Genomic DNA, 23,855 nt, shown 5'->3' with positions numbered 1-23,855 from the left:
GGTGTCTTGTCAGTGATATATAGGAATTTTTCTAGAAGGAATGAGGCGATTATCCCCTTGTAGAAGGCCACACTTTGAGTACTGTATACAGGTCTGAAGGTCTCATTTTAAGAAGGATGTAGAGCTGCTGGAACAAGTACAGAGAAGGGCAACAAGATTGGCAAATGGAACAAAGTGTTACTCTTACAAAGAAATGCTTAGGTTCTGCAAATTGCGGTGTCTGGAGACTAGGCACCTGTGAGGGTATTTTTTTTTTTTTTTTTTTGGTTAGTTGTTGGCGCATAGGCTTCTGTTTCCATAATGCACCTCCCAAGGTTTTTGCAGTACTTTGATCCAAGCCCGAGGCGGGAATCGAACCCGCGACCTTTGGGTTGCCAGGCAGGCACTTTACCCACCCGGCTAGCCCGGTCGGCGCACCTGTGAGGTGATCTGATTGAGGTGTATAAGGCCTTGAATGGTTTGAGCAAGCTCAATGCTGATAAGATTCTTCCTCTTGCCCAGATTAATCACGTGAGGGGGCATAAATTGGGATTGAGGAAAGACAGTTGTAGAATAGATCTGCGGAAATTTGCCTTTAGCCAGTGGGTGGTCGATTGCTGGAACAAACTTGCATCTGTCATTGTGGAAGTTGACAGCTTAAATAAATTCAAGGCAGAACTACACAAACATTTGGAGTGAATGGATGGGTGAAATGGGAAGGTGCTTTTTTTCCCCCTTCCTTTTTTTTTTTTGGCTGATGCTGTATAAACTTGCTTTCTTGCATCATGAGCCTCTACTAATACTAATGCTAAATAAAAAAAAAACTGGGAAATTTGATTTGTTTATGTATAAATAATACTGTGTGCAAGTATGATATGAAGAATTTTGTTCACTGTGGTGTTGGTTTGGGTGGGGTGGGTTGGGTTGGTTGGTTGGTTCCCATCTTATGAAACAGTTCTTATCAAATAATTCATTGCATTCATAAGCTTAGTTACTTCAAGGATTTTAGTTATTGTTCTTTCATTGGTACTGCTAATGAAACTGAGTTCTGAAAATTTTTGATGTAGTGATCCCTTGTCTCTTATACAGGTATATATCTCTTTTAAACATGTTTTCAAAACTTCAGGAGAAAATATATTTTCTTTATCAGAGTAATATAAAAAGTGAAATGTGCACTTTAGAGAAAAAAAGGATAAATTCAATCTCTGGGCTGTCATAAAATATGGAAACATTTGGCGAGAATGCTGTTTTTTATGCTAGTGTACAGAACTGGGTAACAGAATTTAAGTGTGGGGGGGGGGATAGAGAGAGAGAGAGAGAGGGAGAGCAACAAACAAAATGCAAAGGTGCACAACCTTCAAACCTTCAATTGTATAGCTTACAAAATATTGATTTGATACATGATATTGCACTTTCAGACAATATTGCAGCTAACATATTGGCCATATTATATGAAAGAATTCAGGACATTCTAATCGGTACTCAAGTCAAAATAAAACTTTCATCAAGATAGGTTACTAAACTTTTGAATGCTAACTAAAGGTGAGAGAGGATCAGGCATTCATAGATAATCATACTTGTGATTTGTATCAATTGGATGTTTAATGATAAGTTGATTTTATTAACAGATTTATTACTTTGGATAAAATGTGGGTCCACCAATTTGGGGCCCTTAAACAAAATAACCGTCAAAGCAATGGAAACATGCGAGATGTTTTCCTTAACAGCAAAATTAACTAAAAAGGTGTTGACCTCTCTTGTTTTGTGTAGCAAAAGCATAATAATGCCAGACTTGTTCTACACAAATAAAACACTATTGCAAAAAATTAAAATTGAGAGAAGCATGGATTGTTTACCAGAGGAGCTTTGTTTCATTGGGACAATGCATCCTCTTGCCCTCTCAATCTACAGTGCTGCTAACATCACTGATTGTGCATTTAATTGATGCCACCCTCTAATTTTTAGATTTAGCACTGGTAGCTTTTGTTTGTTCATATTAATGTAAAGTTGTCTGAAATAAAGAAAATTTGAAAGCAGTAATGAGATCATTATTGCTGTTGAATTGTTGTCAGAAAACCAAAATACCTCCTTCAGCAAAGAAGGGATAATGATGCTAAAAATTGCTGAAAAAAATGTGTTTACTTTTTTTACTTTTTTACGAGATCAAAATTGAGAGTAGGAGTGTGCTATAGGCCTAATGACTCTGATGAGTATAATAAGAAACTGTACAGAGAAATAGAGTGGGCCAGTAAATCAGAAAGTCTTATAATGGGGGATTTTAATTTCCCAGATATTGACTGGAATTTGGGGGCTGGTTACTCACACACTAGCAGGGCTTTTGTGGATTTATTGGATGATTGTTTTCTACATCAGCATGTTCGGGAGGCAACTAGAGGGAGTAATACTCTTGATTTGATTATCAGTAGTGATTCTTCATGCATTAAGAATCTGCAGATAAATGAACCACAAGGTGGCAGTGATCACAGTGTTCTGAAGTGGGATTTACTCAAAGAGGTAACTACCATTAGGGGTAAAGGGAAGGGGTATTGCTTTCGTAAAGGCGACTACGATGGACTGAGACAGTATTTAAATTCTATACAGTGGGATCAACTGATGATGTTACCAACAGCAAATTCAAAATGGGAAGCATTCAAAGAACTTATCTTGGAAGCTACTAGGCTTTACATACCAACTAAGAAATATTGTTCAAGGTTTAGGCCTAAATGGATGTCAGATGAACTAATGAGGCATATGGCAGAGAAGAAAAATGCATGGGATACATACAAATTAACACGTGACACAGAAGCCTATGATAGATACAAGTTGATCTGTAACCAAGTTACAAAGGTGGTTAAGCAGGCGAAGGCAGATTACGAGAAATCCTTGGCAAGGGATGCGAAGAAAAACAGCAAACAAACTAAATGAATATTTTGCATCGACATTCACACATGAGGAGTTATTCAGTGAGGGGAATGCCAGAGGTGTATTCAACTCTGGCAGTAAGCTAGAGAATCTTGTAATAACTGAGAGTAAAGTGGAGGAGAAATTGTTGAAGATAAACACAAGAAAGGCACCTGGGGTGAATGGGATCTATCCAGTTATATTAAAGGAGGCAGCAAAGGAAGTAAGCAAACCCTTAGCCATAATTATGAGAGCTTCCTTGGACTCAGGGGAGGTACCCATGGACTGGAAATGTGCAAATGTGACCCCAATTCACAAAGGAGGATCAAAGGCTGACACAAGTAATTATAGACCTGTGAGTTTAACTTCTGTTCCAGGAAAATTAATGGAGGCACTGGTTAAAGAAGCACTGCAGGATCATCTAGACAAGACTTCAGTTATAGCTCGGACACAGCATGGTTTTGTTAAGGGCAAGTCTTGCGTGACCAATTTGATTGGATACTATGATGCAGTCACAAAAGAACTGGATGCAGGGAATAACTTTGATATTATATACTTGGATCTTAAAAAGGCTTTTGATACTGTTGCACATGGAAGACTGCTGCACAAATTGGAGCAGTGTGGCATTGGAGGCAAACTGCTGCTATGGATAAAGGGGTGGTTGAGGGGGAGAAGACAGAGAGTGGTAATCAATGGACACTGCTCATCGTGGATTAATATTATTAGTGGAGTCCCTCAGGGTTCAGTATTGGGTCCTTTATTGTTTTCTGTATTTATAAATGATATTGATGGTGGTATATCAAGCTTAATGTCCAAGTTTGCAGACGATACGAAGGTTGGCAGGGTTGTCAAGGACACTACTGACACTATGCTGCTGCAACAGGATCTGGAAAGGTTGAGCAGATGGGCTGAGAGGTGGCAAATGAAGTTTAACATTGACAAATGTAAAGTACTACATATGGGAAACAGCAACCCCAGAGCAACGTATCAACTCCGTGGTACTACACTGACAGAGGTAGAGAATGAAAGGGACACAGCATGGTTTTGTTAAGGGCAAGTCTTGCGTGACCAATTTGATTGGATACTATGATGCAGTCACAAAAGAACTGGATGCAGGGAATAACTTTGATATTATATACTTGGATCTTAAAAAGGCTTTTGATACTGTTGCACATGGAAGACTGCTGCACAAATTGGAGCAGTGTGGCATTGGAGGCAAACTGCTGCTATGGATAAAGGGGTGGTTGAGGGGGAGAAGACAGAGAGTGGTAATCAATGGACACTGCTCATCGTGGATTAATATTATTAGTGGAGTCCCTCAGGGTTCAGTATTGGGTCCTTTATTGTTTTCTGTATTTATAAATGATATTGATGGTGGTATATCAAGCTTAATGTCCAAGTTTGCAGACGATACGAAGGTTGGCAGGGTTGTCAAGGACACTACTGACACTATGCTGCTGCAACAGGATCTGGAAAGGTTGAGCAGATGGGCTGAGAGGTGGCAAATGAAGTTTAACATTGACAAATGTAAAGTACTACATATGGGAAACAGCAACCCCAGAGCAACGTATCAACTCCGTGGTACTACACTGACAGAGGTAGAGAATGAAAGGGACCTGGGGGTGGTTGTGCAGGCAGATATGAAGTTCTCTGAGCAGTGCAGACGGGCTGCAAGGGTAGCTCATGGTGTATTGTCAATCATATATAGGAATTTTTCTAGCAGGGATAAGGAGGTGATTATTCCCTTGTATAAGGCAATGGTCAGGCCACACCTAGAGTACTGTATACAGGCCTGGAGGCCTCATTTCAAGAAGGATGTAGAGCTGCTGGAACGAGTACAGAGAAGGGCAACAAGATTAGTGAATGGAAAAAGGGGTGCTCTTACGAAGAAAGGCTTAAGTTTTGCGAATTACAGTGTCTGGAGACTAGGCACCAGCGAGGTGATCTGATAGAGGTGTACAAAGCCTTGAATGGTTTGAGCGTGCTCAATGCTGATGGGATTCTTCCTCTTGCTAGGAATAATCACCTGAGAGGGGATAAATTCAAATTGAGGAAGGACAGATGTAGGATAGATGTGCGGAAATTTGCTTTAGCCAGCGGGTGGTTGGTAGGTGGAACAGACTTCCATCCCTTGTCGCGGAAGTTGATAGCCTAAATAAGTTTAAGGCTCAGCTGGACAGGTATTTCGAACGAACAGAGGGGTGAAGTTGAAGTGGTTATTTTTTATTTATTTTACTTTATTTTTTTTTTTGGCTGATGCTGCATAAGCTTGCTTTCTTGCATCAAATGCCTCTACTAATGCTAATGCTAATGCTAACGCAGAATCACCCCAACTGAACGCAACACGATAGGAATGAAGAGAAGATTCTGAAAATGTATTTGTTTTAGGGGAAACACATTTCACCTTAATAACGTAAAAACCAACACAATTCCAGCTATTGGTATGCAATTAGATTGAGTTTACTACCAGTTTATAGCAGATTCCACTAGCAGAAACGCAACTGGATTTTTATTGTTTTATGGTAGTAACCCCTAGAAATGTGAGGTGTTAAGTGTATCTCTGCCTTTATGGTGTTGTTTATTCAGTTGCTACATGCACACAGCTTTGTTTATGCGTATCAAGCATGCCTCCTCATTTTGTAATTGTGCTTTATACCCTAAAAATGAGTAAAATACTTAAAAGGTGTGAAAAGGAAGTGTACTGGTGAAGACACTGCAGATTCAGAGAGAAAAAGAAAAGCAATTATCGATAAACAGAGGCAGACTGGGTCAAAAATTTATAGTGGCCTCATACTATGGTTTAGGGGCAAAATCACACAGTCCAACCGGGGTTTCCCCGGTAAGGCTTATGGCCAGTCGGCCTCTGTCGATAGAGAAAAAATATGGAATTGTGAAACGCTTTGAGCGAAATGAAAGACCATGTGATACTGCATGTGCTATAGGCCTAAATGAGGCAAAGGCGAAAAGCACATGACAATTGCAAACTTGACAGGAGGTCTCAGCTCAATTGAAAAGGCTTAAAAATTTTAGAAAACAGACTACAACGAAGAACGCGTTATAGCTACAAAGCAAGGAATAAAAAAATTATTAGCTTGCTACGAAGAAATTCTGAGTGAAAAAAAGAAGTCTCTGTGTCGTCAGACGAATTTGTTAGATTTTATGAAGCCATCGACATCGAAATAACTTTTTTACGTAAGTCATTTATTTTTTAATACATATTTTGTATTAATATGTATAAAGAAATGCAATTTTATTAATATTTTCCTTCTAAACTAGTGTTTTTGTTAGTCCTTGGTCCCAATTAAACAAAATTTATGTGTATTTATATGCAAAGTTGTACCCCGACTTACGCGAATTCGACTTAAGCGATTTTCATCATGTCTCTGAAATCCCAACAATATCTGCCTTTGATGTTTTGAGCAATACCTCAAATTCATCAATTTTCAGAATCTTCTCTTCATTCCTATCGTGTTGCGTTCGGTTGGGGTGATTCTGCGTTCGACTGCCATTTCTTGTAAACACAAAGGCGAATCGTGCATAAGCCAATTCGGTTCGTGTTATATTATAAGATATCATTACCATATTTATAAATAGTGTATGATCGAATTCGTGTAGTGTAAACACGTGTTATACAAGGACTGACTGTATACGGCTTGACCGACGCGATCCATTTCTCTCGTGAAAACGATGTAATTTCCGACAAACGTTGAGCACGAATTCGAATGCACACATATAAATATGACAGTTGGAATACTGCACACATATACAAACTCTTGTATATGTGTGTGCAGCTCATGCGCAGCAAAGTTGAATTTTGTTCATCTTTCGCTCTCACTCTCCGGCGTCGCACCGTATATCGATAACATATGAAAAACGACCTTGAAGATAGTGGACGGCAGTGTTGCCAAACGAAAAAATCAAGAATCACGTAACTCTGAGTTCGCGTAAGTCGGGGTATTACTGTACACTTGAACTTAGTTATAACGAGCATTTGGATCGAAAAAAAATTTCCTCGTTATAACCATCACTTGCTATATCTGTGATAGTGGAGATGGAGAAATCCCGGAGCCATTAAACAATGAACACTTTATATTAGTGATGAGTTAAATCTACCTCCTATTTTTTTAAAATTCTCAATAACTTGATAAAAAGATAGATTCAAAAAACAAAAGAAATATTAGAGAGAGAAAAATAATTTAAGTATATACCTACATATTATTTGTATTAATAGTCTTGTATAAACTACAATACTCTTAATATTGAACACAATTTATTTGTCTATTATTTTAAAACCATACACTTAATACTAAATACAATTTATTTCTCTGTTATTAAAAACTATACTATTTAATAATAAACACGATTTCAATTAGTCTTTATTTATGAATCTTATAATTGATGATTGTTTTTAAGATTTCACTTTGATATTTCTTAAGTTTCCCCTTAAAACACAACACATTAAAAGTCTCATTACTTGCCTCAGTTCCTTCAAAAAAATTGACTGTGTCCATTGCACCTTGAGTTTGTCGGCACTGATTTTGATTCAGTTTCAATTGTCATTTTAACAATTGAAACTGAATCAAAATCAGTGCACGACCAACTCATAGCGTCTTGCAATGCGACACAGTCACATTTCTCTCTTGAAGGAACTGAGGCAAGTAAGTTGTCATGAACTTGTACAAATTCACCGATGTTATCTGTATTAAAACCTACAATGTTCTTACATAGAAACCATTTGGATAATGGTAAGTAGTTTTCTTCATTTCCATCTTCTTCATCTACAATTGAAATTTCATTTGAATTTAATTTTGATTTCTCGAAACAATTTGATATGGTTGTTGAAGTAATGTTCCACGCATCATTCAATAAATTTATAGCATCTGATTGTATGTAGAACTAAAAATCGTTTATAAAATCCTTTCAAAAACTCTTGATCACACCTATGTCCATCGGTTGTAAAATTGATGTCGCATTGGGAGTCAGAAACACTAGCTTAACTTTGGACAAATTTTGAATCTGGAGATGTGCAGGACAGTTAATCAACTAACAATAAATTATTTTTCTTCTTTTTGAATAGCTCCTTATTCCAATCATTTACGTATTGCCGAAAAATATCCGAAGTCATTCAAGCTTTCTTGTTTGCAGTGTAATCCACAGGAAGTTTCCTTACATTTTTGAAACACTGAGATTTTAATGATTTTCCAATAAGAAACAGTTTTTTTTATCAGTTTTGGTAATATTTGCATATAGGAGCACCGTCAAGTGAGCCTTTGATTTTTTCCCACCAACACATTTTATCCCTTTGAATTTAAATGTATTGTCAGTTGTCAAATTATAAAAAAGTCCTGTTTTGTCGGCATTGTAGTAGTAGTAGTAATAGAGGCACGTGATGCAAGAAAGCAAGCTTATCAGCTTATGTAACATCTGCCAAAAAAAAAAAACAATTTCACACAACCATTCCCTCTAAAAGTTTGTCCAGTTCCTCCTTAAATTTATTTAAGCTATCAACTTCCACAATGACAGATGAAAGTTTGTTCAAACAATTAACCACCCTGGCTAAAGGCAAATTTTCGCACATCTAATTTACAAGTGTCTTTCCCCATTTTGAATTTATGCCCCCTCAGTTTCGTAATCTGAGCAAGCAGAAGAATCCGATCAGAATTCAGTGTGCTCAGCCCATTCAAGGCCTTATATCAGTCAGATCACCTCGCAGGTGCCTAGTCTCCAGCCTCCACAATTTGCATAACTTAAGCCTTTCTTGGTAAGAGAACCCCCTTCGTTCACCTCACCAATCTTGTTGCCCTTCTCTGTACATGCTCAAGCAACTCTACATCCTTCCTAAATTTAAGTCTCGAGACCTGTGTGCAGCACTCAAGGCTTTGCCTGACCATTGCTTTATACAAAGGGATAATCACCTCCTTTTCCCTAATATCATTGACAATACTTCATGACCTGCTCTGGCAGCCTGTCTGCATTGCTCAGAAAACTTCATATCTGACTGCACAGTTGCTCCCAGGTCTTTTTCATTTTCTACCACCCTAAGTGTAGTACCACACAGTTGATACGTTCCTCTGGGGTTACTTTTACCCATATGCAGTACTTTGCATTTGTCAATGTTAAACTTCAGTTGCCACTTTTCTGCCCATCTGCCCAAGTTTTCTAGATCCTGTTGCAGTCACACTACTGCTGTAGATGTCTTCTCATTGAAATCTTTCCTGATTTTTGTCCAAACACGGTCAATTTATTCACTTGCCATTATTGGATCTGCAGATCGAGATCCTCCACTAATTTTGCATAAACGACGGTTTTTAAATTGATCCAGCCAATTGTTGTTACCCACAAAATTGTTGCATCCAAATTGTTTAGCAAATTTTTCAGCTTGAGCCTTCAAGATCAGACCATCTGTTTAAAATCCAGCATTTCTTTGTGTGGTGAACCACTGAAGCAATACTTCCTCAACTTTTGTAACCTCACACTTTCTAAATTTTATTTATTTTTCTTTTTCAGTGCCGATATGTAAACATCTTTATTCTTCCCCAATGTCGATACACTTGAAGAGGACAAAGAAAACTTTTTACACGCTTCAACATTTTTTACTCCACATTCTAACTCATGAATAATTTCGACTTTTTTGTGAATCGAAAGACACTTTCTTTTGTTAGTAGACATGTTTCCGAAGGAAGGGTTCGTTTCTAACCGATTTTACTTTTAATTGATAAAGTATCTGCATACAAAGTTCTTAGAAGCCCTGAAATAAATTTATTGTTCAGTGAATACAAGACAATCTGTAAATAGAGTAATACGACAAGCGGAATGCCAATGCACTATTGTATAGGCCCCCGTTCCCGGAGGACAAGGTCATAAACTTATCGCTAATCTGATGCAGGTAGTCATAAAGCTAAGCAGCCCATTTCATTTTCGTCTATTCCAAGAATTGGGTTTTTCCAAAAACCCGAACAATTAAGAATGCTTGCATAGTTACCAAAATTTGTTCGGTATATTGTTTGGTCTATCGGTGAGCGATTGTATGGGAATACGTGTAAATTAAAATCATCATGGCTTTTTGGTCGTTACAGCCTTGATCTCATTATTTCCATTCTCGTTATAACCAAGTTTGACTGTATTAATTTTTGTTGCTGCTCCTTAATTTCGGGTTAGGTTTTGTCATCATCAATAATTTTATGGCCATTTATATTATTTGTGTGTATGAGTAATTCCAACAACCCGAGCAATTAAGAATTGGGTTTTTCCAACAACCCAAGCAATTACGAATGTTTGCATAGTTACCAAAATTTGTTCAGTATATTGTTTGGTATATCAGTGAGTGATTGTATGGGAATACGCATAAATTAAAATCATCATGGCTCTTTGCTCGTTACAGCCGTGATCTCATTATTTCCATGCTCGTTATAACCAAGTTCGACTGTATTCATTTTTGTTGCTGCTACTTAATTTCACAGTTAGGTTTTGGCATCATCAATATTTTCATGGCCATTTATATTATTTGTTTATATGAATAATTCCCATTTATTTCTAATTTCTTGAGAAAACCATTTAATAATTATTCTTCATCATTGAGGTTTTATATGTGTTATGGCCTTTATGGATCATATTTTTAGATATAAAACAATATTTTAAAGATTACTTTTCAGAAAGAAATAAAAATACATCACCAAATAATTGTAATGAAAAGAATGTCTCAATGCAAATTATGAGTTTAGGTATTTTGCCTTCCAAATAGCATGTAGTTATTGCAAGTATTATTGTAAAGTGGCTGATAAGTTGAATGTACTGTTTGTGTTGAGATTCATATGAATATGTGGTCCAACTTGGTTGTTATTAGTGGTCCACCTTAGGTGGAGGGACTAGTCCCCCTCTCTTCTCCCAAGTTAGTCCAAGTGTTTTATTCTGTATAATAGGCATATCTGCATTTGAATGTATTCTTTTACATTCCTCCCACAATACATGATATAATATCATAACTGCACATTATGATCAGTATAATTTGTGTACCAAGAAAATCCCACCAAGAACAAGTGCAACACTGAATACTAGAGGTTTAACTATTGGGAATGGAATTAGTAAAAAAAAAAAAAAAAAATCAGAAGAGATGCTAATCATGCTTGAAATGAAAATATCACCACAGTATTGTTTCTGGTGGGCTGCCATAGTATGTTGAGGCAAGTATGGTTACTTGTGTAATAAAATGATACCAGCAGTCAAATATCTGTTGTTTTTGATAGTGTATTACATTTCAATTTCAAGATATGTGCATAATTTTTTGAGTTGAATGTTCCACCTATACACAAAATGGCATAGTAGCAATTCCTTTTAGTCAAAGAACAGCATGAGCATATCCTTCCCAATGCTTTTGAGTGTCTTGAATCTGTTTGGTCACCTGTTTGTGGTGTTTCTGCTACAATTGCATCACTTGCTCTTGTGGTTCGGAGTGCCTGCACCATGTCTCATCTGCATTCACTGTGTGATCCAAGAATCTGTTCATATCATGTTAGGTACTGGAGAGACAGTTCCATTCACAAAGGTTTTGGTTCATTGTCGAGACATTTAGCAACCCACTTGCACAGATCTAATACTGAAATCTGTCAGTGATGATGCAGGCAGACCCATGATTAATATCAACATCTGTGGCCACTTGTCAACTGTTGTATACACTCAGTGCCTTAATGATGTTGTCTGCTGCCAAGGATATTTGATTCTGTGACAACTGTATGAGCTTGTCCTGAACAAGAGGCATGCACCATTTCTATATGCTGGTGAATTTCTGATGTATAGACACCTTTCACTATAAGAAACTGAATAACACTGCATTGTGTTAGTGTAGATATACCTGCCATGTAAATTTCATATTTTTACTGTTGTGTATTCAGGATAGCCAATATGTCTTGTTCAGTAGAATCATTATTACCATTCCCTAAACTTACTTTGGCAGTATGTGATATAAATTTAAATAATTGAAATTTTGTTTTTGTCTTCCTTCCTGCAGTTAATCTAGGAAGTGGTTTACCAAGGTTGTCAATATAAGATTTAGAAAAAAAATATGGTGTCAGTTTTATCTTTAGCTGAGTAAGCAATAGAACAATCATCATGATTTAATACAGTCAGGAGTACAGATGGTCAAAAGGTTGTGGCCAATAGCTCTGGCAAGAGACCAAATGCTCAATAACCATTTGGACAAGAGGCAAGTTTTCCACTCTTAGCCCGTTCAAAATCTAGTTTGGACTGATTAATAACTGCTTTACAATTATTGTGTGGCGCACTATGGCCATAGTTGTCAGTGTGCCTAATAAATCCCCAAACAAACAATTGTTGTAAACTTTGGTGTAAGCAGAAAATGAAGCAGGAGATTTTGGATGCAAGCCAGTTACGATAGGCAACGTTCTTATCTCAAACAGCTTTCACATATTCATTGGAAAACCAAGGTTTAGATAAAGATTTTAAGGTGGAATAAAGGATTTCATCCTTATAAGAACAATTTCACTGACATGGTCTAAGCAATCAATGGGATCTGAAAACTTAAAAAAGTAATCCAAACAAGGAAAAAAAGAACAGAAATCTTTCAGATCATCCTATTTTATATTCTTTTAACGCCAAATTCCACAAGGCTGAGAATGGCCATGAGAAAGCCTCTTCCTTTTGAAAAGAGACCAGTATGTTGTCTGAGGTACCTAGAAGATCACTAACATTGACTATGTACTTTGAAGGGCTATTTGTGAGAAAAACGTGTGTTGGATGTGTGTGCTTAGGATTGTTTGATATTCTGGTAAGTAAATGAACAAGCTAATTGAGGTCACTAATTGCAAAATCCTCAGAATATCATCCAACTTGGTATGTGCACATGCTAAACTGAAGCCAGCTGGAGTTGTGAACATTAAAATCACCAAGGAAAATTATCTCACTGTTATGAAAGTTAAATTGGAGAATTTAAAGTTTCAAAGAAAGGAAGTCAGAATTTAGATTATTAATGAAGTTGGAAGAACAATAAAGGTAACTGACAAATCTGACTGAATGGGGGAGAGAGATTTTAATTCAGAGGAGATTCCAAATTAGGAAGTTTCTGATGAGAAATATCAGAGTGTACACGTGCAGAAGTAACACCTTTGAAGCAAAAAGAATCATAGAGCAGATAATTTAAGAAACAGGTTGGGTAGTGGTTGAAGCAACCAATAATAAGGAATCTGTTCAGAAAAAGTAAGTGGGGCTTGGTAGATTGTAGATGGAAATGGATATCACTGAGATTGAAACCGAGACCACAGATCTATGAAATGAATGAGGAAGTTTTTAAAAAGATATAAACTTTTTTGCAGATAAGTTTGTTCTATTAGTTTGACTATTCATGTGATAAATTCATGTAATATTCTTTAGATAAAGTAAAACCAGGGAGGAACATGTATGAATTAATGAAATTTTTGAGTATGGTACACACAGTAAGAATATACACTGAAATTGTATATTCTGCATGTCCAACACAATAAAATTATTTGTTTTCCTCATTTTATTATTGGTGACGTTTTCATATGAATTTGATTCGTTCCACTGCATTTCGAGGGCAGTTGCTTTTCTTGAAATAGAATAAAAATGCTTTATTAAGTTAATACCCTTCACTAATTATTTAACCCATACCTAGATTACTAAGAACGGCATTAAGATTAGGTGTTTTTCAGAGAGAGAGAGAGAGAGAGAGAGAGAGAGAGAGAGAGAGAGAGAGAGAGAGGGAGGTTCTGTTAGCAGACTTTGTAAACTGGGTATTTACATGGTCAGTTATCTTGAGCAGATAACTTGACCTGATTGATAATTGATACCATGGCTGAAAGAAATTTAAAATTAAATGAAAGTAGTTTTACTCATACTGAAATATAATAAAATTGCTGTCATTCAATATCAGTTTTTTTAAAAGGTTGAGTAAATGAAATACTTGGGACCCTTTCTTTCCCTCCCCTCTCTCGTGTGACAAAAGCTAGGGTATATATTTTTAAACTGCGAAATAAGGATAATTGCAAACCAAGTGTGAAAAAATTTGTTTTTATCCAGTGAATAATTGACTGCTGGACTCAACTCCCAAAGTTCTTGTTCTTTCTTGTTCCATATATCACATTGTATGGAACAAGAAAATTTATGTATATTTAGTATTATATGATAAATAATTAAATGAAACAATTTTTAAAGAAATTAGTAAAAAAAAAATTTTTTTTATAAATTTTTTAAAGATTATATTTGTGAATGGAAAGAAAGTTTGATAATTGGGGGGGGGGGACACTAAGTTAATATGAATGTAAATTCTTTTCGAAAAAACAAATAATTATTTGTTTGATATTGACAAATGGTATGTTGTTTACAGTTGGCATTGTCTTCTAATACTGTGGATAGTAGTAGGTTGAAGGTGTTGGCATCTCTGTGAAACTTGTCTGTGTAATTTAGTTTAGAAAGTATAAGTAAAATTGCTTTCATTCAATTTCAGTTTTTTTTTTTTTAATTCACTATTAAATTGTATTTTGAATTTTTTTTTTGCTAAGGTGATTTTATTTAATATTTAATAGCTAAATTTATGATTGCATATCCTGAATTATAATTTTGTGCTGTATTAAAACAATATTTGTAACTGGCATTGACTTAGTGAGGATGGTCCCCATTCTGCTATTAATAGCAATTTATATTTTATTTGGGATATTGAGGATTTTTATTTTACTTTTAAGCCTGAGTTTTTAGTGGCAATTGAATAATTATAGGTAAGCTCTTTCCATCTAGTAAAATGGGAAAATCAAGGATTAGATGTCTAGGACTGTGTCATAGTCACTGATTTTGAGTTATAAATTGATGTTAGGAATTGGTGGTTAAAACTCACTGCATTTCAAGAACCAGATGACCATGTGAGACTGCAATGTAGGTTAGCCTTTGCAAAGTTAAATGTCTTGCTAAAATATTATAGAACGTTGTTAATAGCAGATTAGTGGTGTCCACATTATCGTTCCTCCTTGGTATTAAAGTGTGCACAAGTGTCCTTGGTGATTTTCAATTACCGTATTTGATGGCATATAAGACACACCTTTTCCAAAAAAAAAAAAAAAAAAAAAAAAGAGCCTTGAAAAACCACCCTGCGTCCTATATGCAGAAGTGAGCCTTCCCTCATTGATGTGAGTGGGCAGGTTGTATTTCGCCATTTGGTCAGAATAGTTTTGTTTCTGAAGGATAATGGGACACCCTAGGATACTTTTGGACTTGCAGAGTTGTTTGGAATCAGTTTTAAGAAGTTTCGAAAGCCAGGGAACACAGGAAAAGCTTTAGAAGGTGATGGAAGCTTCAAGATTCTTCTCCAGGTTTCTCAATAGTTTGGCAATCCTTTAAAAGGTGGCATGACCGGCGGGGCAGTTAGTTCTGTGCCAGCTTTTGTGATGTTGAGTGTTTCTCCATGTACAAGTAGTGTACTTTAATTGTGTGTGAAGGGACTGTAATCACGACAATGAATTGTAATCATTGTGGGTGACTGAAATAAAATAAAGAACAGTGTTAATTGCATACCAGTTGTTTTTAACCAGAACCCTGTTTCATAACAATATTGTTTAATCTTGGAGTTTGATATTATTTTAAAGTATGTTACCCGGAGAAGAGAGGTTGAGTTACACCATCGGATATAAACTTAAACTTAATAGATTATGAGAGGGGTAACTTTCCTGGTGAGATCGGCAAAAGGGCATCCATATGAGGAAAGACTTCAAATATGTGGGTTGCAGAGCTTGGAAACTAGACACCTTAGAAGAGATTTGATTGAGGTGTTTAAGGCTCTGAGAGGCATAAGCAAAATAAATGAGGACAAAATTTTATCAGTTATAAATGATTCTAGAACAAGGGGCCATAATTTCAAGTTACGGGGAGAGATGTTTAGACTGGGTTGCAGGTAGTTTTATTTTAGCCAGTGAGTTATAAATTACTGGAATAAGTTGCCTACATGGGTGGCAGAGGCTGACAGTTTGGGATAATTCAAAGGTTAGCTGGATAATTAATTATCTACGGGAGGAGGGAAGCACTTATGATGTCCATTTTCATTTTTCTTATTTATTAATCATTATTATTTTATTTTATTTTTTTTATTTCTTCTTCTTATTATTATTGTTTTTTATTATTGTTATTTATTTTTTATTATTGTTATTTATTTATTATTATTTTATTTATTTATTTATTTTTTGGCTGGTGCAGCATAAGCCATAGGCTTCCTTGCACCGTGTGGCCATTACTAATACTAATATAGCAGTGAAGAGTGTTGCCATTCAACTTTTTTTTTTTTTTTTTTTTTCAGTCTGCTTTCATATTAATTATTTTCAAAACATGTATGGCTGCAACTGCCAAACACTGCATAGGATGGAGTGAGCCCCTATCCATGCTGTCTATCAAGGATCCATGCAGAATCTTGCAGCCATTGCTAACATTTTTAGAATGAGTAAAAAATGAGGAAAACAGCCTGCATCAGTTGGGCTACGGGAGGCATTATGTATTGGAAGCAGTTATTAGCCACAGAAGTTATTAGCATGAGCTGGGAGAGAATTATACATCTAAACATCTTTGAAGACTTTTACTAGACACTTAAGTTTTACTGACAAATTGTTTACAGTAATTTTCCTTCAGTTTGGCATGTGGGGATCTGGAGAAAGTCAGGAAAAACAAGAGCTACCCATTAAATATGGCAGGTTGGTGTTGCCATTATATAGTAAAATACAGTAGCTAAGTTATTGTTGTTATGTTGTTATTTGGTTTTTAGGAGCATTAGCAACTAAGGCTATATTGCTCTGGGAATATGCGGTGGTCATTCCCTGACCTTTCTGCATCCTCCGTATTTGGTGGTGACGGGCTCAAACCCCAGTCTAATCAAGAAGCGTGTGCTATGCACTGCTGCTCCTTCCCACCTGACTACAGAGGTGCCTCAGTAGCTAAGTAAGGTGATCTTCATTGTTGGGGGACTCATCTCCTACAGATGATGCATTTAAATTCTATGATGTTCCCTCATGCTCTTATATAAACGGTATCAGCCTGAATTTAAGAGGCACAATTTGCTAGATGATGATACGCCCTAAATAAAAAAACAGCATGTAAGTGGAAATAGTATGTGTGTTAAACTTTTTCTGCAGAGTTCTGACACAAATGTCTGTTTGGAAACAAGGATTGTGAATTCTACAACAGTCATGAGAGGTATTAAGCATGGTTGATTTGGAGAAAATCAGCTTATGCAGTGAGCTAAAATTTGATGGACTCAATGCAATCATGGGCTTAACTACTTCATTCCACTAAAGGGAATGTTACCAGACACTAAACCATAGCAGTAATTTTGTATAAATTCTATGTCAAAACTATTGTTCATTTTATTCTGACCGTGCTTTGTATTTTCATATAAAGGGTAGAATAAAAAAATTCCATGACTGAATTTTTCAAAATAACAACCTTAACTATTTACATATATATTTTTTATTCGTTACATAATTGGGTAAGAAAAACACACTTTTGAAAGTTCCTTGGATGAATTTGTCTCATAACACTGGTCAACATTGATTTCCTCCTTGAATTAATTTCAACAGATTCTTGTAGGAAATATGTTCAAAAACTCAGATATGTGCTTAAAAGGTTCTTGTCACTCTCACTTTTCGCAGATTAGTGACTGAAAACGAAGACATGTCATTAAAGCTTTATTTCCTATATTCCCATTTAGACCTTTTTTTATTTTGCTTAGATCAGTATCTATACATTTTCAACAAAGTTCACAGATCTTTCTTAATGAAATACTAGGGGGGGGGCGGTCCGCCTCCTGCTCACTTTGCTTGCCAACCCCTGCGCACACTTTTCTATGTAATATGTAGAGGTATGACGGAGTAAGTCCAATATTTTCTATGTAAAAGACACACCTGTCATATTGCACTGATTGATATCAATGTGGGGTTCCCCTAGGGGCCCTGCAGCCAGGAACAGAACATAGAACTATTCTGTCACAAACCAGACATTACACTTTTTCTGGCTTTTATGGAGATCCTGTAATTCTTCACAAAGTACCATGGCGCAGGTGTGGGAAACCACTGGTGACGCTTTCCACAGAACACTATGCCACTATAATTGATCTAATCTAATATATAAAAGAAAATAGAAAGTGTTAGAAAAAACTATAAAAAGTAAAATTTTCGAAAAAACCCAGTTTTTTCTTAAAATTCTGGCAGTTTACCCTGCTAGAGTTTTCTTCTCTCCTAATGTGTCCTGGCCCGCCTCCCCGTGGCAGTGACGGAAACTGGGGTGTTAGTGGCTCTGCAACCCCCCCCCCCCCAGGCTAAGTGGCCAGAGGAACAACACAACCCACACTAATACTTCACCAAACACAAACGCGGAGTTGGGGGAGATCGCTGGTGCCGCCAGACAAAAAAAAAAAAAAAACACTGTCACTGTGATCGACGTCTAATCAGGGAATGATCTATGTAATTATTTACCTGTGCATTTGTAGTGCGCAGCATTTTCAATGTCGAATAAATATCAGTATATTTACCTGCTTTCACATAGATCACTTAGAAAAACGCCTTTTGCTTCGGGTTCCCATAATGCATGAGGAATATTGTTGTATCTGAAAGAGCAGGACTAAAATATTTACAAACTATGTAAATATTTACAAATGACTAAACTATTTACAAATACGCAATATTCATTAATATACAAAAAATGTACAGTGGAACATCAAATGACAGCGAAGCACATGAACGAGGTTGGTTGAACGTTATGGAGGCAGATGTCAATAATTAATTGCATTTGTAGTGGCGTATTTGCCTCGCTCTCCTCTCCCATTGGCTCTAATAAATATCACTAGGAGGAAAACTTTTGTAACGTATGGAGAGATAACTAAAGTTCTATTGTGAATTATATGGACTCAGTTGTGTTCTGTTGATTCCACTGAACAAGCGACTCATCAGTTTAAAAAAAAACATTTCTTTCGTGTACAGTTCTAATCATGATACACTAATTCACTGCCAGCCACTAGTTTCCCAACCATGGATTTAACATAATGAGTTTCTTATTCATGTATTAAAATTCTGCAGTCTGCATTTTTTTTATATACAGTTCAGTTCAGTCTGCTTAAATGTCACAATTTTTCTCCCCCCCCATACATCATGAACCATCTAGTAAGTAGTGTAGAGAGACAGAATTTGTTTATGCTCTACTTATTCGTTGACTAACTCATCAGTATCATTTATATGTATGCAACATTGCACTTGGATGTTTGAAAAATTTTTTACTAGTTATATATTGGAGTTGTTTTCATAACATTTGGAAGATTATGCTATAAGCTGACATTTATTTTACCCTTTATTATGGCCTTTAAGTACAGTTGTTCTCGACTTTACGAGTTAATTCGTTCCTAGTGCGTGCTTATAAAGCGGGAATTTATTTGCCACAGACATAATGTTAAAAATAGGGGTTACTTTATCAACAACAAAATTAGTTAGCTAATTAGTTTGTTTAAACAATGATTGATTTATTCAAAGAAATGAAAACATAGCCTGTAAAATCAAGCAAATTATAATAATAGAGAAATTATTTATGACTTACAAATGTTAAAGAATGTTTATTCTTCTTCTTCATCATCATCATAGACTAAATGCACACTCGTTGATCACTTGTTATTGACTTGGTACTCATTGGTTTGTTGCACAAGGAGTCATCTTCTTCAGAAATGCTTCAAGAGGCGTTTATTTCCAAGATAATCTTCTCTTTTCTGTACAAATTTCAATAGCATAAGCATTTTTTAATTAACGGAATGCACAAATTGCAACTAACACAACTTGTGCAGAGTAACAAGTTTACAAAGCTTTAAAAAAAAGGAATGAAGAGAAGATTCTGAAAATTTATTTGTTTTTTATACGATTGAAGATTTCAATAAAGGGCAAACACATTTCACCATGATAACGTAAAAATCCATACAATTCCAGCTATCGGCATTTTCCCAAATGCAATAACATTGAGTTTACTACCCATTTATAATTGCTTGCAGTAACAGAAAATCCCAATAAACCGGAAAGTGCAAATTGATTTTATTGTTTTATGGTCGTGACTTCCAGAAATGCGCTTTAGAAAAAATATCACAAAGCTGTTCAAAATCAGTTCTTATAACATATGATAACGATGAAAGTGTAGTGCATTTTAATGATTTGAATTGGTAACGAATATAATTTACACTATAAAAACGACCTTTTAGAGATTATATAGTGAAAATTTCAACTTCCAAGGTACCAAATACGGAGGATGCAGAAAGGTCAGAGATTGACCACCGCAAATCCCCCGAGCAATGTGGCCTTAGTTACTAATGCTCCTAAAAACCAAATAACAAACAAACAAACTTCCAAGGTCGTGGAATGAATTACCAAAAAACAATGTGTTATTGGGTTCACATTACGATATTTTTGCGATGCGATAGTGTCTCCGGAATGGATTAATATCGTAAAGCAGAATACACTGAATTGTATAGCTACATGCATGGTTTGAAATGCAGTATTTATGAATGTTTAACTTTCATTTTTTGCAATTAATGTTCATATTTTCAATTTTGTTGACACTTGGGGAAAAAAAAAAAAAAAAAAACTCGGGAACTTGTAAAGCGAGAACTTGACGATTCAATAAGTACTGAAAGTGAACATGTGAAAAGAGCAAGGAAAATCATGACATTAGAAGAGGGAGTACTTGGTAGAATTCATTGGTTTTGTGTTGCATAAATTGACAGTAGGATTTTCCCCCCTTCATATTTTTTATTAGCATATTTATTGTATTTTTCTCTAGCCTCCTGTTTCCTGCAAGACCTTATTCTTGCCAACTGTGGGTTTGTCAAACACAATACTTTTCAGGAATGTATTCCCTGTTGGTGAGGGATTCCTGTATAAAATAGTTTCAGAACTATAATAAACTATATATAGTGAATCTGTAGATAGATTTATTAACTATCTTCATTTTAAAAAAAAAATTAAATGTAGAAGTCTGTAAATTATAATAGTAACATTTCATTTGATAATTTTTGTTAATTGCATAGGTAATATATATCTGTTTTTTTTTTCCCCTCTACCTTTCCTTTACCTTAAGGCTGATGTTGATGAAGAAGCTTTGAGTCCTGATGAGCAGAAAGAGCGAAAAATAATGAAGCTGCTATTGAAAATAAAAAATGGAACTCCTCCAATGAGAAAAGCTGCATTGCGTCAGATTACTGATAAAGCACGTGAATTTGGTGCTGGGCCATTATTTAATCAAATACTGCCTCTTTTGATGTCTCCCACTTTAGAAGATCAAGAACGTCATTTGTTAGTGAAAGTCATTGACAGGATTCTATACAAATTGGATGATCTTGTTCGACCCTATGTACATAAGGTAATAAATAACTTGGAGATAAATTAACTGAAGTTGATATGGAATATACAATTTAATAATTTAAATTCTTATTTAGGTATTTCACTGGAATTGAAAGCTCTAAAAAGTGGTAATTTTTTTTTTATCTAATGCTAAATCATAATAATGATTATCTAATTCCTTGATTGTCATAAAAATATTAATTTTTGATTTTCATTGATCCTTCCATCTTGCAGCTCTTACTGAAATAAAATTTTAATACTCTCCATCAAGTAATTGTATATACAAGGATCTTCAAAATATACTTTGCTTTGAGCATTCCCTATGAAAATACAGTGTGGGTCATAAAAATGTTCCCACTAAAATGGTAACAATTTTGTATGTAGCACACCATACCATTAATATACACCTTCTACCTGCTCCTCCATTTTCATAACTCATTCACACCTTTTTGTGGTATACTGAAGATAACTTGGAATATTTTTTATTTATGGTCATTAGGACTTTGAGGGTTTGTGGTATAAACATGTTCCTTAACCATTACACACAATCAAAATTTGCAGGGAACCAGATTGGGAGTTCTTGCAATCTTGCATTGGGGGAGATCTTGGGAGATCCATAGTAGGGAGCCACTCTGCAAATCCATTGGTAATTAAAAGTAACATCCACAAACCTCTGAACATCCGTGGAGTAGTGTGATGGTGCACTCCGCTATTGGAAGTAACTAATGGATCAAATGTTTAAAGGTAAATTGGCAAAATGCATAATCCCACACTTGCAGATATATTTTTTTTTTATGAAAACCCCAAAATATTTTGATACCTTTTACGAAAGGTATCAAAACCTATAGTACTTAGTACCATGCATGGGTTGAAGGAGAAGTATGGGGGGAGGGGGGGGGGGATGCCAGAAACTTTGCTCTAGAGACTAAACATGGGTTTCACCACTTCAAGCCTCCAATAAGCAAAGTGGTGGTATTTCACCGGTTGATGAAAGTCATCTACCACCTACATATGATGCTGCATTCACTGCTGTGCTCTAAAAAATATGAACTAAATACTTCCAGTTGTAAAGCATCACACCAGACATTTACTGTAAGGGAATCCTGTACATGTTCTCTCAATTCATTGGGATTTTCCATAACTCAGACAACACAGTTGTGCTTATTAACTTTCCTAGTCAGATGAAATAGTAGGAAATCTGAACAGAGTAGGAAATTCTTGGGAGGGGGGAACAACAACAACACAGGATCTAGATGCAGCATTACCAAAAAAAAAAGTTTGCAGCTGGCACACTAGCAGTTTTATGGGCATATGAAACTGCCTGTACCAATTGCAGGTGATGTGGTGTTTCATTCCCAAATAAAATAGAAAATTCTATATATCGATTGGGGGGGGGGGGAACAACAACAACACAGGATCTAGATGCAGCATTACCAAAAAAAAAAGTTTGCAGCTGGCACACTAGCAGTTTTATGGGCATATGAAACTGCCTGTACCAATTGCAGGTGATGTGGTGTTTCATTCCCAAATAAAATAGAAAATTCTATATATCGATTGTTGGGAATTATCACTTTCCCTTTGTAATCTTAGGCACCAACTTCTGCAGACTATTAAGAATTGTCTTAATAGTCTGCAGAAGTCAGACTATTAAGTGACTTCCATCCATGATTCAACTTTCCTCCTATTTTATATGCTTAATCACAAAGCTGTCATTTTAGAGTACATCACACCTGAAATAAACATTTTAGCAGTAACATTTTTTTCCCACCCTATATACTGTTTGATTGTGTAATATGCAGTATGAAATATGTATTGGATAATATGGGAAGCATGAAATGTCAGATAACCATTGATCTCTTGATACATTAGTGTTGTGCTAATGTATTATTAGTGTTATGCTTGATACATTTGTATTATGCTAAACATTCAAATTACAGATCACTCTTCATTTGTCAAAATTAAAACTTTGTTAATTGTCTATTAATTTTTCACTCATTATGACTGAATTTTCAGTCATAATGACTTTAACAAAAGAACAATCTTTTATTGTTCAATTTACATTCATGGAATGATTCCTCATTATGTGTTCTGTAAATATAGGTAACCCATTGGCAGTTGTGCAAAAGCATACAATTCAACCTCCCAAATCTCACAATCCATTACACTAGTGAACTTAATTCTGGACATTCTCTCTCTCTCTCTCTCTCTCTCTCTCTCTCTCTCTCTCTCTCTCTCTCTCTCTCTCTCTCTCTCTCAATCAATGTCCAATGCTTCATTTTGAATTCATAGTTCTATTTTATTTTAAATGAAAAATATTACATTAGTTGCAATTTAAGGAATCTCTTTCATAAAATTAATTAAAAATAGAAAATATGGCTATTTAAAAATAAATGGAAAAAACAAAATCTCTTAAGTGTAAAATTTTATTTATATTAATGTTGGGAGCCTTAAAACCATCTTCAGACCATATTGTTCATATAATGTTTTAAATATAGTTCTTCAGGTGCAGACTCTGGACAAACACTGAATGTGATGGCCTTGATCATTTCCATTTTATTGCTGGAATTTCAGTTAGAAACAGTAATTTTCAGCCTTGTTCATAATTTT

General features: G+C 35.6%; 1 protein-coding gene across 4 annotated transcripts in view; it reads left to right on the top strand.

Moving 5' to 3' along the window:
- The window catches only part of Sf3b1 (splicing factor 3b subunit 1), a 299,209-nt gene that overhangs the window by 168,474 nt on the left and 106,880 nt on the right, over window positions 1-23,855 (top strand). For all 4 annotated transcript variants that reach the window (XM_090372203.1, XM_090372195.1, XM_090372209.1 and 1 more), the window contains one exon: window positions 20,986-21,267. In XM_090372203.1, the coding sequence (XP_090228329.1) occupies window positions 20,986-21,267 (282 nt within the window). The remainder of the gene's footprint in view (window positions 1-20,985; window positions 21,268-23,855) is intronic.

Source organism: Mastigoproctus giganteus, chromosome 1, assembly GCF_048544385.1.
Source record: "Mastigoproctus giganteus isolate SK-2022 chromosome 1, ASM4854438v1, whole genome shotgun sequence".
NCBI classification, from domain to species: Eukaryota; Metazoa; Arthropoda; class Arachnida; order Uropygi; family Thelyphonidae; genus Mastigoproctus; species Mastigoproctus giganteus.
Note: the sequence above shows the minus strand (reverse complement) of the source record. Positions and strands in the feature narration are given on the sequence as shown.